Source organism: Hemibagrus wyckioides, linkage group LG14 (assembly GCF_019097595.1).
Source record: "Hemibagrus wyckioides isolate EC202008001 linkage group LG14, SWU_Hwy_1.0, whole genome shotgun sequence".
NCBI lineage: Eukaryota > Metazoa > Chordata > Actinopteri > Siluriformes > Bagridae > Hemibagrus > Hemibagrus wyckioides.
The window spans coordinates 14,720,239-14,736,843 of NC_080723.1; the positions used below are offsets into that span (position 1 = coordinate 14,720,239).

Below are 16,605 nucleotides of genomic sequence, written 5' to 3' on the forward strand. Positions count from 1 at the left end.
ATGTTGATTCCTCCGTGTTTCAAATGGATGCAGAATAATTTCTGAACAATATCTCAGTGTGTGAGGGCAGAAATGATTCATCCAATTTTTTTTTTAAACAAAGGTATCCCACAGGGATGTGTATGTAGGTCTTATCTAATGTGCTATTTATAAATTCCCCTAAATGTTCAGAGGTAACAATGTTCTTTTTTAATCTCTGTAAAAGCTGCGTTTTATTGATCATTTCCAGTTCTCTTCTCTTGATCTTTTTTTAGTCTTTAGTGTTTACAAGGTACCCTTGAATCTCAGGGTGCTTTCTAATTGACACTTCCTTGACTCCTTGATCCTCTTAGCCCTTGATCTAAAATTGATCAAGGATCTATCAGTGTTTCATTGTGCTTGAAAGAATCGATGAAGGAGGAAATAGGATGCTTCGAGAGTGAGGATACACACCTGCTTCCTCGTGGAAGCTTTACACTGCAGCATGTGACACACAGCTATGGTATCTTTTCCTCACCTCCACATAAAAGTGACAGATTAGATATATACTATTAGATATATAACAAAAAAATGATAAATTATGAAAATATGGCAGAAAGGTAGCACAGCATGTAGGGTTTCCTCTTTACAGCTACATGGTCCATCCTGAGGTCAGGTGATCCAAATGGATTTACATGGATTTATCATCTTTCCTGAAAATAGGTTGATTGTGTGTGTGTGTGAGTCTGATAGACTAGCATCCAACAGAGGATGTATTCCTGCCTTACAATCAGCATTCCCAAAATAAGCTCTGGATCAAACCCAGCCCTGGCCAGGATAAAGTCAATACTGCAAATGAACAAATTAATGAAAAAATTAAATCGTGCAACCAAAAATGCATTCAGCAAATGTGTATTCAATTCTTCTGGTAATTGCACATGTTGCAAACATGCAGTGAGAGATGATAGAGCTGTGCAATGAGCGAAAATGAAGGTTTAATGATCAAGGGCATCTTATTCAGCAAATATGTTTGGCCTCAATTCCTGTGTCCTTGCGTTCCATCGTTTCATTCGTTCCTTGTCCCTCAGAGGGAGGAACCTAAAAGAATCAAAGCAAGGAACAAACATAAAAAGACATTTAAAGGAACATGTTGTACCTACAGACTTTCTGGAATAAAGTATGTAATGAAAAATCCCAGAAACCTTGACTACAATAATTTTCATGTTTTTTTTGTCTTTCTTATTATTTCTTTGAATAAAAGCAGATTTTACATGGCCTGTAGAAAAATGCAAAGAAATTAGATGGAGAGGTGTGCTGCTTTCTGTATAACCTCATGATGCTGGTTACTTAGTAGTAAGTAAATAGCATAGTGCAGGACTACAGAACCCATCAGCCACTGCACACCACGTGTTGTCACAACTACATCGGACATTTCCCCTCCAGACCAGCTCTATCAGGAGCAATGAGGCGAAGTGGTATCAAGTGCAAAATATATTTATTATAATGTACAAAAATGATCAAAATGAACCGCAACACATGACAGTACTAGGACAACAAAACAAAAACTCTAGGAATAGACATGGCTGAAAAGATACAAACACTAGAACGAGGCAGTGGCAGGAGAACACACACACACAATGTGACACTAATGAACTGATAAACCACTGGTAGTCTTGCTTATGAAGGATCCGTTAGCTGAACGTCTGATGAATATGGCACAAAAATAAGGAAACACTTCAGGAGTTTGTCATCTGATTGGTTGGAATCTACAGGATTTCCTCAACCTGGAAAAAAGCCATTGTGACACTCTACTTCCCTCATGGAAGAAGGAAGTCATTGTGTTTACAACAGTGAAAATGAGAAGCACTTATCTGGATCAACTAAATGCTGGATTTTTCAAATGATGTGAAGTTCACAGTAAAGACTCAATAATTTGCACAACTTATTTAAATGACCAGTCTATGGCTGCACACTAGTCTGTTTTTGTAGGGACATCCACTGGGATTGGCTGCTTTACATGTCAATCAGATGCCCTCTTGGGTGGTCATTTGTCAATAAAAGCTGCTATGGAGTCCAGACTGGTGTCTGGTGGGGAAATGTTCGACGCATGTTGAGGTCATACACCAAGTCAAGTATATTCGAAATGTGAAAGTCTCTGTAATCTCAGTAACCTTAAAGAATTTACAGAGTAAACATTCTAAAAATATCCCATAAATATCAGGCTATAAGTATTTCTTCTACCTCTACTACCACTATTACTTCCACTGCTAATAATAATACAAATACTGTACTATTTGACTCAATGTAGAAAATCAACAATGTATAAAATATCTGATCAGTGTAGTAATTGAGAAATATGGCCTTCAGGTACAGCACTTTTCATAGCAGGAGCACTTGAACCAATGTTAGTCCTTAAAAATCCCAGCTCAGATATTACTCATTCATTAATTATAGTTCAGTAACTACCGTGGAGGAAAGTAAGTTATGTTGTTGCAAGAATGAAGAATGGCAGTGTTCACAAGGTGAAATGAGATTTTAATAAATAAATGAATGTATAATATGCCAGTTATATCCTGATTGGCGCGACTTACTGCTGGTCTTTGCCAGTGAAAAAAACAAGAACACAGATTTTGCTTGCACATAGCATGTGGGGGTAGGTGTGGGAGACTGTCAAACAACACAAAATGTGATAAATTTATTTATACAAAAATAAATTCCACTATTGATTTTTGTTGAAGTAGTGTTCATGTAGCGTTGGAGTGGTTTGTTTTGCAGAAAAAAAAAACTTTTTTCTGACTTTTTTCCAACCAGAAAAAACAGTGTTACTGTATTTGTTGACCAGGTAACAGAAGAATCGCAAAAATATTGGTCAAAAACCGTGATTCTGTTAATGATAGTGATTGATACGGATCATTTTAAACTCTATCTGAATACACATTTCTGTCTGTAGCACCTGCTCTGAAGACCTGCAACAGATCTGCCAGGTATTTATAGTGGTGATGGATGCAGGTGCAGACTTTTATTGTGGAAGGTGTAAAAAGAACAGCAAAATGGTGAAAACAAACAGCAAAGCATACAAACAATGAGCAAGTCAAAAACAATAGCATGACAATGAGGCGTACAGGAACTTGAGCTTAAGTAGGGGTGCTGATTAGGGGAAACACTGAACAGCTGAAGGTGCTAGTGAGACAAGTGACCAGGTCATGTGATATACAGGAGCTGATAGGAAATGTGGTCAAGCGCAGATTCAGCATAACCCTGACACTTTTATTTGAAAAAAATCTGATAAATCTTTTTCCAACATTATGGAAACTTGATTTTTTTTACAGCGCATATGCTAATAGAGAGATAGATCTGATGTACAAAGAAAGATTTGCCCTTAAAAAAACATTATAATATTTTTAACACTATTTATCATCTACTATTTTTTAACGATGAATGAAATGAAGGTTGGCTTTATGTTTTATTTTCAGTAACTAAATAATAAATAATAATAATAATAATAATAATAATAATAATAATAATAAAAATGTACTTTTGAATTTCATATATTGTTGATCAGCTTTTCATGACTGCAGATGTCGATACGCTAAAAGATGAACACTTAAGAAGAACATGTTCAGTTAAGGACAATAAATAGGTTGTTTTCTGGAGAACAGTTTACATCTAGTTACTGGACAAGGACAGTAAAGCAGTTTGTCATCACAGATGCCACCATGATGTCATGGCAATGAAGTCGTCGAGCATCAATTCATTCCCTGTTCAGACAAAGGCTTGTCTCATGAGCGTACTGGTGACCCAAACATGCTGTCTTTCTTCACACTGTATCTCCATTCACAAGCTCTTTAACACACACACATGCAAACCCTGGACCTAAAGCTTGTGCATACACACATGCGCACCACACACACACTCACACAGAAGTGTGTTGCTGAAGACAAAGACTCTATTGTCTCTCTGTCCTGCAGGGAGTCTGTTGTTTACAGTCCAGTGCTTTGGTGTTGTGTCCACTCTACTGTCTGACACATGCCTACTGGCACCAAGAGAGATATAATGAATATGTTTGTTTCTGTGTGCATGTCATTCTGCTCATCTGCATCAGTAATCAAATCCGCATAAAATCAGCATTTTATTTTGCCTTTTAACTCTTTCCAGTGCCAGATCATTCTGTTATCGTTTTTCAGGATATTATTTAGCGACCTTGTTGAATCCTTTCAGCAACTGCAATGAAAACCATTAGGAAAAGACTGTAGTTATGAGAGGGAGGAGTGTAGAGACCTGCTAAAGTCCTGTAAAGCAGGCATTATGCTACATTCACACATACAGCGAGTTCATCACTGCAAGTCGCCAGTAGGTGTTCCTACTACTGGTTTCCATAGTAACAGCGTTATCAGTGGGTGGCACAACTAGCACTCCAAATCAGTTTTCTTGACGTTGAAATGAAGTATTCTGGGGGGAGATTTGGCTTTGGGTATAAAATTCAGCAGTGTATACAGTATATGCATCATATTCATATATAAGATGAAAGAGAAGCAGTGTGCGCTCTTTGTCACAGATCACGTGCGCTCTACTGTCTTCTCGCGCTGGTAGTTGCTCCAAGTTAAACTTTTCTCAACTTTCTTGCATCACTGGACACGCCCACATTTAGTCACCAGCAGTCGCTGTCAGTCATGTCACCAGAAATCGCCAGCTCTTATTGAAAATAAATAAACTTTGTTGCTGAGTCGCTGTATGTGTGAATGTAAGAATACACCGATGGGATTTATGTATGGCAAAAAAATTTTTTTCATGTATACAGAGTAAAACACAGTTCTGGCAGTGTCACAATTATTTATTTATTTATTTATTTTAAATGAAAATCTCACCATAGCTGCTGTTATGACGTTCAGCTAAAAGCCAGCAATAAGATTACTGAGAAATAAAACATTCTAATGGACAGAAAAACCCTTATTACCTCAAGCACACTTTTAAATATTGTTTCTGTTTCTACAAGGCCATTTGCTGCACAAGCCCAGATCACGCTGCTTAATGACTCTAGCAGAGCTGTAACTTTCTCTAAATCACAGAAATGAGTTTGAGGACTGTTTGCTGGATGAGACTTCCAAGGTCATTATAGTGTAGAGCGTCATACAATCACTCATGTCCTTGAACGGTTGCTCACAGCCACTATAGTCATCTAGTTACATCTTAAATGATCCCTCGTAACGGATCCTGGCATCCTGGTGCCTGATTTATCATCTCTCCCAGAAACTAACTTTCAATTCAATTCTGTTTCAATCCTAATTGATGTTAGGTTCCTTCTGCACTTGATTTCACAGACTTTATAACCTTCCTTAAGAGCTTTCCTTTTCTGTTTTCAGGCTCAGAGCTCTGCATCTATGATATGGCTGCCCATAGGTACCCAAGCCTTCCGGAGCGCTTTGAAAAATGTCCTAAACTTCCAGTTCCACAGAGGTAAGCCCTCTCAAGCTCGTAGTCTAACAGCACACAGATTTCTCCCTTGCTTACACTGCGTTTTGCTTTCCCCTCTCTCTCTCTCTCTCTCTCTGTCTCTCTCTCTATCTCTCTCTCTCTCTCTCGCTCTCCCTCTCTGCAGTAAAGCTCTGCCGGTGTTTAACCGCTGCACGCCCGTGGACATTTCCTGCTATTCTAAGTTTGCAGAGGCAGTGGTGACGTTCGTCAGTGATAACACCATACTCCACAGGCTGATCGCTGGGGTGGTGGCTAGTAAAGAGATCATTGCGGGGCTTTGCTTGCTAGCGCTGGGTAACTGCATTCTTTGACTATCTGAGTTAAACAGAAACAGTGAATGGGATACACAGGATCAAGACTAAGCAACACAGCCTAACAACATCATACAGCATGTTACAAACTTACTTATAACATGAAGGTTAAATTGTAATGCAGCAGAAAGGGAAAAGTCTATGTGATATGTTTGTAAAATAATCACGCAAGTCACAGTAATGAACATCTGTCACAATTAATCATATATGTCATATATTTGTCTTTTCTGTGACTTTTTAAAATATATAAACATGACAGTAGGGTAATAACACACTCTAGCACCTTTAAGGCTTCTTGAACACTTCTGTGTAGAAACCTTTCCCTCATTAAGGATTCCTAATAAAATCTCTTTAGCTAGTAAAATCTTTATACCTTTAACTATCCAGAGAAATCCTGGTGAAGCTATTTTTTAAGTGTCCACACTGATTTATCAACACTGAACACACAAGTAAATTACAGTTACTTTTGCTTTTCAATTGCAAATGACGGGATGAATCAATTGTATTTGACACAAATAATAACCTTAAAAATGCAATAATAACACAAGTAATTACATTTTCATTTACTGATTGGACATTTAGTGACAGGAAAAAGGTAAACAGTAGGAGTAAAAGTAGAACTGACTGAAATTATTTGTGAACAGAGCACATGCTATTGGTGCATAATAACAATAACAACAACAATGATAATAATATAAAGAACTTAATATACTATATCCAGCATTTATTTTCTTTTTTCTAACAGATATCATTTACTGCATTTGCAGCACTTCGGCTCAGTTTTTTTTTGGCACAGGTTGTCCGTTGTCGGTTAGTGTAGCAGCTCGTGTCTAAAAAAAATGTTGCCTGCAGTTGAGTTGATTCAGGGTCAAATCTCTTTCTCGGTACAATCATGCAGAGCTAGAATCGGCTTGGAAGTGGTGTGCTGTGTGTTTGTAGGAAGCACCGTGGTAGTTATATATAGACCACAAGATGAAACTGTAGCTACAGAAACAACTGAAAAGGCAAGTGTTCTTAGAGTAATTGTTTTGGTCCACACCTGCGTGTGATTGCTGTGTTTGCACCTGCCCAAAAGAACTGCACCAAGGGGGTAAACACAGCAGAGTTAGATTCAAATGAACTAAACTCTGCATATGGAAGCACAAATAGGTCAGTGAACTGAAAAGAAATTACTATAACAAAAAATAAAAAAAATGTTAAAGAAAAAAAAAGGTCTATCAGCATGTTTTTAGAAGGTGGGAGGATACAGGGGAAGCCCATGGGAAATCTCAAGAAACCCTACTTACTTTTAACACCTCATAGCTCCAGGGTTCATGGTTTGGTTGTGAGCTATGGTTACAATCTCTTGTGTTCTGCTTGTGGGCTTGCAATGGGTTCTCCTGTACTCTCCCGCCTCTAAAAAGCAGACCAGTGCTGCTCTCTCCCCATTTCTGCTCTCTGAGACACCCCAATGTAAAATCTAAAGTTGTTATCTTCAACCTTTAAAATTCTGTGTAAGGTTATCCCAAATGAGGTAGACATCTCACACTGAAAGCCAACGACTAATTGTATACCAGATTTCCAGCGATAAAATAATTCATTTGTTTATAATGTCTAATAAGTTGATTTCATTCCCACTGGCAGAACAGAACACCAGTGTAGGGTTAAGAAAACAAATATATTCGTGATATATAAAGTGATGTGGAAATGTTTTCTTGGCCATCTTTCTGTAAAGGTTACACTGAGTAAGGAGTCAGTTTAACACACAGTATGTAAAAATACAGTGTGTCTGATTAAAGATGTCTAAAAGCTTGCTTGCTAAGGATACTTGCTCTCACAGAGTAAATAAATGTAAAGCCTTGAGCATTTTTGGATAGTTAGCTGCCTTAGTGAAATGGGTATATGCCTAATTTTAAGCCTAATCAGTTCAGTTTGTAATCGGAACCTGGCTGTAAAAATGTCTCCTGTACCACAATAGGAATGCAACCTTAAATCTTTGGTTTTCTCCTTTGTCACCTTTAACGCTACCTTTACTTGCTGTTCAGATACATGCAGAGAGTCAGTTCAGGAAAGCCTATAGTGTTTAGGATTAATTATAAAAGAAAGAAAATTTCCCAGGCTGCCACATGTCACACTTTGATATGCTAATGGATTTGGCATATCTTCTATGTTTATGTATAATAATGACATATTTCGGAAGTAATGAACCAACAGTTCAGTTTTTGATGTTTAAATGAGGGATGTGATTATTTGTCTCCAGCTAAGGTGTAGTGTAAGCTTGATTTGTGGTGTTTCTATGAATATCTCTCTTTCTCTCTCTCACTCTAACATGCATGTGTGTGGGATGTGCCTGCTTCCAGTGCTCTCCATGATCCTGATGGTGATTATTCGCTACATCTCTGCAGTCCTGGTGTGGATTCTCACTGTTCTTGTGGTGCTGGGCTCACTAGGCAAGTTTGCATTTTTTTCTATTTACCCTATATTTTCCGATTGGAACTCTTCCCAGCTGGAAGGTATATGTTTGGGAACATGTACTCTTGTAGCATTGCTTGTTTTCTTGTCAAATTCTAGTCTGTTGAAATCAGCTATGGGTATTTCTTAATATCTGTGGGAGGTCTTGTAGACCTGGTCTGATATTTCGGGAGCTTATGTGTGAAAATATGAAGGTGGGCTGTGTGTTTGTAGGAGGCACCAGCTTTCTGTGGTGGTTATATATAGACCACAGGCTGACGATGAACGAGACTGTGACTACAGATTTAAAGGAAGTAAAAGAAACAAACGAAGAGACTGTGGCTTCCAAAGACCACGTGCAAGGACTGCTGGTCTATGCCACCTCAGCAACTGTGTTCACGGTAAGTCAGAGAGAGAGAGAAAGAGAGAGAGAGAGAGAGAGTGAGACAGAGAGAGAGAGAAGTTGGGAGAGAGTAAGAAGCATACAGGGAGAGAAAGACAAATGGACATGAGAGAGGGAAATAGAGACAGGGAGAGACAGCAGAGTGAGAAGTAGGAAGAAAGAAAGAGAGAAACAGGAAGAAAGTGAGAAAGAGAGGGAGATACAGAGAGTGATGAGAGACAGGCAGAGTAAGAGAAAAAGACAAAAAAAACTGAGACAGTAAGTGAGAGGCATACAGAAAGTGGGAGAAACAGATATAGAAAGTGAAAGAGAGAGAAATTTAGAGAGTGCACAAGAGAAGGAAATAGAGCGAGAAAGAGAGACAGACAAGCAGAGACAGAGAGACAGGGAGAGGCAGGAAAAGAGTGAGTGAGTGAGACTGACAGATGGAGCGAAAGGGAGAAAGACAAAGAGAAAAAGAAACAGAGCTGTGCTCCTGAAACAATCTGTGCAGGCATCAAACAGCAAAGCAGTTTAAAAATCTTAGTGGCAAATCTTTTCCTGACTTTAATATTTAGCCATTAATGCCCTCTCCGCATCCCTCTGCTCACAGCATTGCTTTTTTTTTTAGGTGATCTTGCTGTTGCTGATGCTGTTCATGAGGAAGCGAGTGGCTCTGACCATCGCTCTGTTCCACGTGGCCGGGAAGGTGTTTATTCACCTGCCGCTGCTGGTGCTGCAGCCTTTCTGCACCTTTCTCGCCCTCTTCCTCTTCTGGGTCTACTGGATCCTAGTACTCCTCTTCCTCGGAACCACTGGTGAATAATCCTGCCAACACTAAATATCCTCAGGATTAAATATCCTCAGGATTACCTGATAGACCTGAGATCCTGGCTGATATCTGAGCTCAGATCATATGTGTTTGTGTGTGTGTGTGTGTGTATCTATATCTCAGCAAACCGATTTGCTGTGGATTATTACACAGCTATTAAAGAGTGGCATAAAATCAATAGAAAACCGATTAAACCATTGCAGTCATTTGTATGACAATTACACATCAGCTGAAATGTCATTACAGTGGCAGACAGGCTGCTGAGCTTGACTTCATCACCAGCTGCTGTTAGACCATAGAAGATGTCATTCTATATTCTAGGTTATTTTGACTGCCAAAGAAATTTAATTACGCAGCACACACACTAGCCCAAACTCGCCCGAGGCGGAGACAACATTTGTTAACCTTTATAAATCCTGATGATTGCAGTCTTTTTGTGGATAACTAAAGCGCTTATTTGACATTTAAAGTTTTGATATTTCCACAGGGCATTTGATTCTGAATTTGGGTCACAGAATTGTTGGAAATGATCACAGCTCTCCCTTATTACAAGTTCTAACTGCAGTACAACATTATTTTCGGGAATGCAGATGTGTTGTTTGACAAGTGAAGCTGTAGCCAAAAATGCTTTTTTTGTTGGGCTTTTTAGCTACTTGGATTAGTGAAATTTAAGCACAGGATTTTTCTTTCAAACTCCTTTCAGTGAATACACACATATCTAATTCATTTCCATGATAGCTGTACTCATGTTTGATGCATATGAATCCAAGAGGGCTTTAGTTGAATGCGTGTTATGATGACGTGACTTGACTCAAATCTGCGGAAAATTTAATCATTTTGAAAAATGCAACCTGAATGTCTCAGAGTTTTTCTCAGTCAATTGTGCGATCACAAAATTGCTAAATCCTGGAGGGACTGAGAAGCTTAACCCTCTAGCAGGATTTACAAGATTTCTGTTGTTCATATTTTCACATATCTCTGCCCAATCACAGGAAACCCACAGAAGAACGAGCAGACAGGTCTGGCTGAGTTTCGACTGAGCGGCCCGCTGCAGTACCTCACCTGGTACCATGCTGTGGGTCTCATCTGGATAAGTGAGTTCATCCTGGCCTGTCAGCAGATGACCGTGGCTGGAGCTGTGGTCACATACTACTTTACCAGGTCTGTTGGTATCATTTAGAGCTCTGTATCTGCACAGACCTGTCAAACATCACGCATTTTACATAGGAGCTAGAATTTTATCACACAAAATAAGCAATGTTTTTAAATCATACTTCTGCAACTGAGTGTAGGTAAATGTATAAGACGTAATGTAAAACTCTGTTAAACTGCTTCAAATTGTATAATTTGCTGCAGTCTTGTATATAAATTATGCTTATTAAGTTTGTAAAAGGACTATATCGAAAATGCAAAAATGTGTTTTACTGTTTGCTGTGTTTTTACCTCCGCTTCCTTTCACAGAACTATGCATTACTTTTCGATGGGGTTAGAAGGTCTACAGCTGCAGCACAACTTTGCTGTTCATTTTGATTGCGCATGAGACATTTTTTTCCCTTGCTCTTGCCTAGTTGATATTTTCTTGGTCATTTACATGCCTGCACTGCCGTGGGCACAGCGGCACTTCTGGGGATATGACATTTGAAACTTTCCTGCACAGTGGTATTTTCTAACCTGCTTTGCATATTGGTTTTATCCTCACTTCAAGCAAAGCTTTAAATATCCTGTTCTATTTCTTATAACCTGGTTCTAAAGCCCTACACTCATAATATCAGCACATGCAAAGACGCTACTTAAGCCAGTTTTTTAAATAAACACAATTGAATTATTTATCATTAACAAATAAGAGCAAACTATTCAGGTGCTAATAAATCACACAGTGAGAAGAGTTAAAAATATTGACTCAGAATTAGAGTTTTATTGTAAATTCTGGTTAAAAATATGCCATTTTGTTTTGTAGCTTCTTTGTAAAATCTTAAGATTCAAACCAGCTTTTGCAGGCAGCTGAAGCTTGATGGATTATGTTCAGTTTCTTTGCTTTTGTTTTGCTCCTCTTAGATTCCAAACACTTGTTTCATGGTTCAGTATAAAATCAAACTACCTTCTGCAGTGAGAGAAGAAGACAATAGATGCATGGATTTAGTAACCTGAATAAATTAATCTGCAATTCACTAACTCTTTGTAGGGACAAGAACAAGCTCCCTTTGACGCCCATCCTGTCATCTGTGTTTCGTTTGATCCGTTACCACCTGGGCACTGTGGCCAAGGGCTCTTTCATTATCACCCTGGTCAAGATCCCGCGCCTCATCCTCATCTACATCCGTAATCAGCTCAAAGGAAAGGTCAGTCCACAGCAGCCTGCACTCACAGTATATTCTCTAATAATACCAAATTATACAGCTAGACTCTGTGGATCTTGTAGAATGTACAGTTGAAGTGTTTTTTTTTGTGGATTGTGCAACATGCCTTTTACATCCAAATGCTTTTCTCATTAACTTGTAAAATAAGGCAGTTTTTTAAATCTTGTTTATTTATGGGGCCACATTTAGAGACATCAAGCTAAAAATAGTCAGTGTTTTAGCAGGCAATGTCTTTTGTATTCAATGTGGTGCTACAGAGCTGCCCATTCAGTTTATTAAAATGACCTCCGAGCAGTTCACTCTTCTGAGGTTGCCAGAATTTTCTTTAGTAGAAGCATCCGGGATGTTTTTTTTTTTTTAATATTGTCTATCTTTAAAAATATGAAAATGAAAAATAATGTAATGATATTAGAATGAGAAGATCTAATAGTAGCCTAGTGTATTGTCAGTATATTGCTGCGTGAATAGCGCTAGTTACCATGAATCTGTTACCTGTGATCACATTTATTATGGCTTATAATTGTGCACCCATGGAATGAAGCTATGAGACACTGAATCAAGGTGATGAAATGGTAACGTGTGCATAAGACGTAATCTATTTCATTACACTGTTTTAGTTGTCCGAATAATAAATTAATGGCAATATTTTTGTTCTTATTATATGCTCTACGAGCTCTCATCTGCTGTGCTTACAGCTCACTTTAATTTCCAGATTTATCTGCAAAAGGTTTGAGCTTCAGTGTGACAAAAATCCTTTCAGTAAACTTTAAAAGGACAATACTTTTATTTAACAATTCAACTTCTTAAAACTAATAGTGAATTGTTATTAATTCATAATATTGTAATCATTAATTACAACTTTATACTTATAATTTATTAGTATTTTTAAGTGTTGTAATTGTAATTATGAATGTATTTAATACATTTTTTTTAACAATGTCCTTGAAAGGTATTCCATATGTTAAGAGTGTGTTTCCAGCCCAAAACAAAATATTTCAGCACAACATATTGTGGTTGCATCAACATGTCAGACAGTGGTGTTGGACATAATTCTGCTCCACACTCAAGCTAAAAAATAAATTTAAAAAGTTTAAGGTTAGAGTCAGGAACATCTTTTTGACTCATACTTTACCTAGTGTGTGTGCAATAGTCTAAATAATGCTTAAATCTGTGGTTACTGTTGATTTATAAGTACAATTTTATAAATCCTCACTATGCATCTGTAACTGAACTCAGAATATGCCCCAGATATACGGAATGATATAGAGCAACATATGCCGACATAAGTGAATATTTAGCATTTAGAGAAAGGAAATGTGAGCTGAATGCTTTGATTTGTACTCATTGTGTTTTTCCTCTCCAGGAGAATGCATGTGCACGCTGTATGCTGAAAGCGTGTATTTGTTGCCTGTGGTGTCTGGAGAAGTGCCTCAATTATCTAAATCAGGTACTGTGATGTATTATTTACCTGTCACATCATGGGTAGTGTTTGTTCAGTAAGGAATGTGTGTTTTGGACGAATTACTCTTACACTCTTAGGCTTGGATGGACAGCTGAGATATATTCTTAAAAAAAATAACATTATAAGTCTTTTATCATTATTTTTTATTATTATTCATATAAACAATAGACCTTGACAGGTTTGAGATTGTGGAGGAATAATTTTGTCTTAGACACCGTGGAGATGGGTTTAGACTTGATGATAATGGATGCGAACAATTTTGCCCTCAGGACTCCATCAGTGAACAGCTGATAACCTCAAGAAAACAGACTTCGTGTTAAAAACTAGAATTCTTGACCATATAGTACACACGTTCACTTTTTGACCATATAGTACACACAGAATTTATAATTCCATTCTCTGGTGTCACTCAGATGAGGGTGGGTCTATTTTTTTAGTCTGGTTCCTTGCAAGATTTCTTCCATCATCTCAGGGACTCTTTCCTCACCACCATGACCTCTGAATTGTCCATGAGGGATATGTTTAAAATTGAGCTATCCTAAATTTATGTTTCTGTACATCTGCTTTGTGACACTGTCCATTGTTAAAAGCACTTACAAATAAAATTGAACTGAATTTAGTCCTTCACCTAATGTTCCAAAATCAAGTTCACAAGTTCATCCCACATCTTGAACCATCTCTTATGGCACTCAAATGCACAAATTTGTGCAACGTTCTTTGACAAGTGTACTTTTATGCCATGTTTTTGATTTTTTTTTAATTTAATTAATTAATTAATTTATTTTTATTTATTTTAATTCAGACCAGTTATGTCAATATCAGTGCAGAACCACATGTTCTACACATTCTTCCATACCAGTTACTAAACTAAAAAAAACCAAAATTGATTGAATTGCTTTATGTAACTGTTTTTGTTGATCTTAAAATATTAATGCCTATTAGTTGTTTTCAATAAAATGAGCAGCCGCATTCTGGAAGTAGCTCAGTGGTAAGGATGTTGTACTATTGAGCAAAAGGTTATGAGTTCAGATCTGCTGCTGCCCTTGAGCCAGGCCGTTACCCTCCTCTGCCCAGTTGCATAAATGAGATAAATGTAAGCTGTACAGGATAAGGAAGTCTGCCAAATGCTATAAATGTAATGCTGAAGATTCTGGATGATTGTCTTGTTTTGAGTTTAAGGCTAGTTTTTTCGTGCTCTCTCTGTCCAACTTGTGTTCAGAATGCGTACGCAGCGACGGCCATCAACGGCACCAGTTTCTGTACGTCGGCACGTGATGCATTTGTGATCCTGGTGGAAAACGCTCTGAGGGTTGCAGCCATCAACACCATAGGAGACTTTGTGCTTTTCCTTGGCAAGGTAAACAACCTCATATTGAAACTGACCTGAATATAACCAGAGAGTTTTGCATTATAATTTATTAACCTAATTTATTAATGCAAGAAGGTTGATTATTCTATAATAAATAAATGGTGTGTGTTTGTTTGCAGGTCCTGATCATGACATGTACAGCTTTTGCGGGAGTGTTGGCTCTGAACTATCAGAGGGACTACACGGAGTGGGTGCTGCCACTCATCATCGTGTGCCTGTTCGCCTTTCTGGTGGCCCACTGCTTCCTGTCCATCTTCGAGATCGTGGTGGACGTGCTGTTTCTCTGCTTCGCCATCGACACCAAATACAACGACGGCACACCTGGCAAGGAGTTCTTTATGGACAAAGCCCTTATGGTGAGTCTTGCAGCGGAATTCTATTATCATCATTGGTTATTTCCAGCAGCCCGACCGTAACACTTTATTTTACTGAGCTCCAAAATCAAACCATGCACCGTTCATACAGAGTATCTCTGCTGGGGTTGCCAAATATTTTATTAATATAAATAAATCTTTTAAATATTAATTTGTAAGTTAATTGTGTATTTTGGTTTTCATTGTGTAAGAAAATCCACACAGAAAGTCATATAATGAAATGCCACTTACAAGACCACATTTTAACAGCAGTCCTGTGTCCTAGCTTTGTAGTACATTCGGCTATCATGTCCAGGGTAACCTTTCTGACACTTCTGGAATGTAACAAATCCCAAAAATGTGAATGAAATGTGTTTCCAAGGGAAAAAATACGAAGAAATCCAAAGACATACTTCTGGTACAAATTCAAATACAGATATTTAGGATCTTTCAGCCACTTAATAAGATGACATTAAGATGTGGGTTAAAGAAGTTCATTACGATTCTTGTTATTTTTATTAATCCATTTAATAAGTTAATTGTTTGTGTTATTTTGTTAATTATCCCATATGTGACACTTCCAGCTATCTGTCCTTTTGCAGGAGTTTGTGGAGAACAGCCGGAGGTCAGTGGCGCCGGCAGAACGGGGACGGAGCAGCAAGCGATCTCGCTCTCGTCAGGATTCGGGGCTGACTGAGATGAAGGCCATGGTGAGTGTGACTGTGCCACCGGCAGGCTGTGAGTGGGAGGTCTTGCAGGAGTTCCTGCTCTACTACCTGCTGATGTGTGTTTTGGTGGACTGGGTGCTGTCTGAGTACATGCTCGTCATATGCTTCAGTCAAGACTTCATCATCTTCGTTTGTGTGTGTTTACCTACTCTCACACTCTTCATGCTGCTCACACTGCTTCAGAACACACCCAGCATGGCCACATGCTGACTAACACTCCCTTTCGCTATTACTATCTTTATTTGTCCTTCAATCCTTTCTACATTCTTCACTAACAGACTCTGTTTTTCTGTGCATGGACTATTTATTTTGCCGTTGTTCTTCTTGCCTGTGTTTTTTTTTTTTAATTGCTGGCTGTCTTGTACCCAAAGTGCCCTTGTTGCAAATAATATTTTCTCTCTGTGGCTTTACTGTCACCATGTTGCTTTTGGAGGAGAGGTTTTTGAGCTCGACCATGCAGGGGATGGAACTGGCAGGCTGGAAAATGAGCCGCAGTCAGCAGGAGGGTGGAGGAAGGGAGGGAGGGAGGGATGAAGGGAGGGAGTTGGGTGGGTTTACAAGCTTAGGCAGCGTACACACTCGCCACCAAAATGCTGGCTCTGAGTCATGTTCCAGCCTTGTGGATGCTGTCATTAACTGCACTGCCTTTTGGTTTAACATTATTTGCTATTGAATTAAGATACACTTTTTGGGGATGTTTTGTTTTATTTGGATTTGTTTGGATTTTTCAGAAATCTGCATTCAGGATTGGTTGGTGGCGTTAAGCTTCTCTAGTCATGGGTGAGAATGCTAGTATTTCTATAAGTAATATTCAAGTGGAGGATTACAAACGAGTCCTTTGGTGTTTTTTTAGACCACTAACGTCTCAAGACAGTCCTGCAGTCCGCTGTTGCTTGTCCCAGCATGTCCTCTCATTTGTCTCTAACATTCATGCCCGCATCTGTATTTGTT

General features: G+C 38.5%; 1 protein-coding gene across 4 annotated transcripts in view; it reads left to right on the forward strand.

Annotated features, from left to right (window-relative positions):
* The window catches only part of slc44a1b (solute carrier family 44 member 1b), a 34,523-nt gene that overhangs the window by 10,713 nt on the left and 7,205 nt on the right, over positions 1-16,605 (forward strand). For 2 of the 4 annotated variants that reach the window (XM_058408076.1, XM_058408078.1), the window contains exons 5-16: positions 5,319-5,412; positions 5,555-5,724; positions 8,081-8,170; positions 8,406-8,572; positions 9,185-9,371; positions 10,378-10,546; positions 11,568-11,724; positions 13,106-13,189; positions 14,424-14,561; positions 14,693-14,929; positions 15,529-15,636; positions 16,386-16,434. In XM_058408076.1, the coding sequence (XP_058264059.1) occupies positions 5,319-5,412; positions 5,555-5,724; positions 8,081-8,170; positions 8,406-8,572; positions 9,185-9,371; positions 10,378-10,546; positions 11,568-11,724; positions 13,106-13,189; positions 14,424-14,561; positions 14,693-14,929; positions 15,529-15,636; positions 16,386-16,418 (1,634 nt within the window). In that variant the 3' untranslated portion in view covers positions 16,419-16,434. Of the gene's footprint in view, positions 1-5,318; positions 5,413-5,554; positions 5,725-8,080; positions 8,171-8,405; positions 8,573-9,184; positions 9,372-10,377; positions 10,547-11,567; positions 11,725-13,105; positions 13,190-14,423; positions 14,562-14,692; positions 14,930-15,528; positions 16,135-16,385; positions 16,435-16,605 lie in introns of those variants that run through there. The other 2 variants (XM_058408075.1, XM_058408077.1) reach the window with 2 other exon arrangements.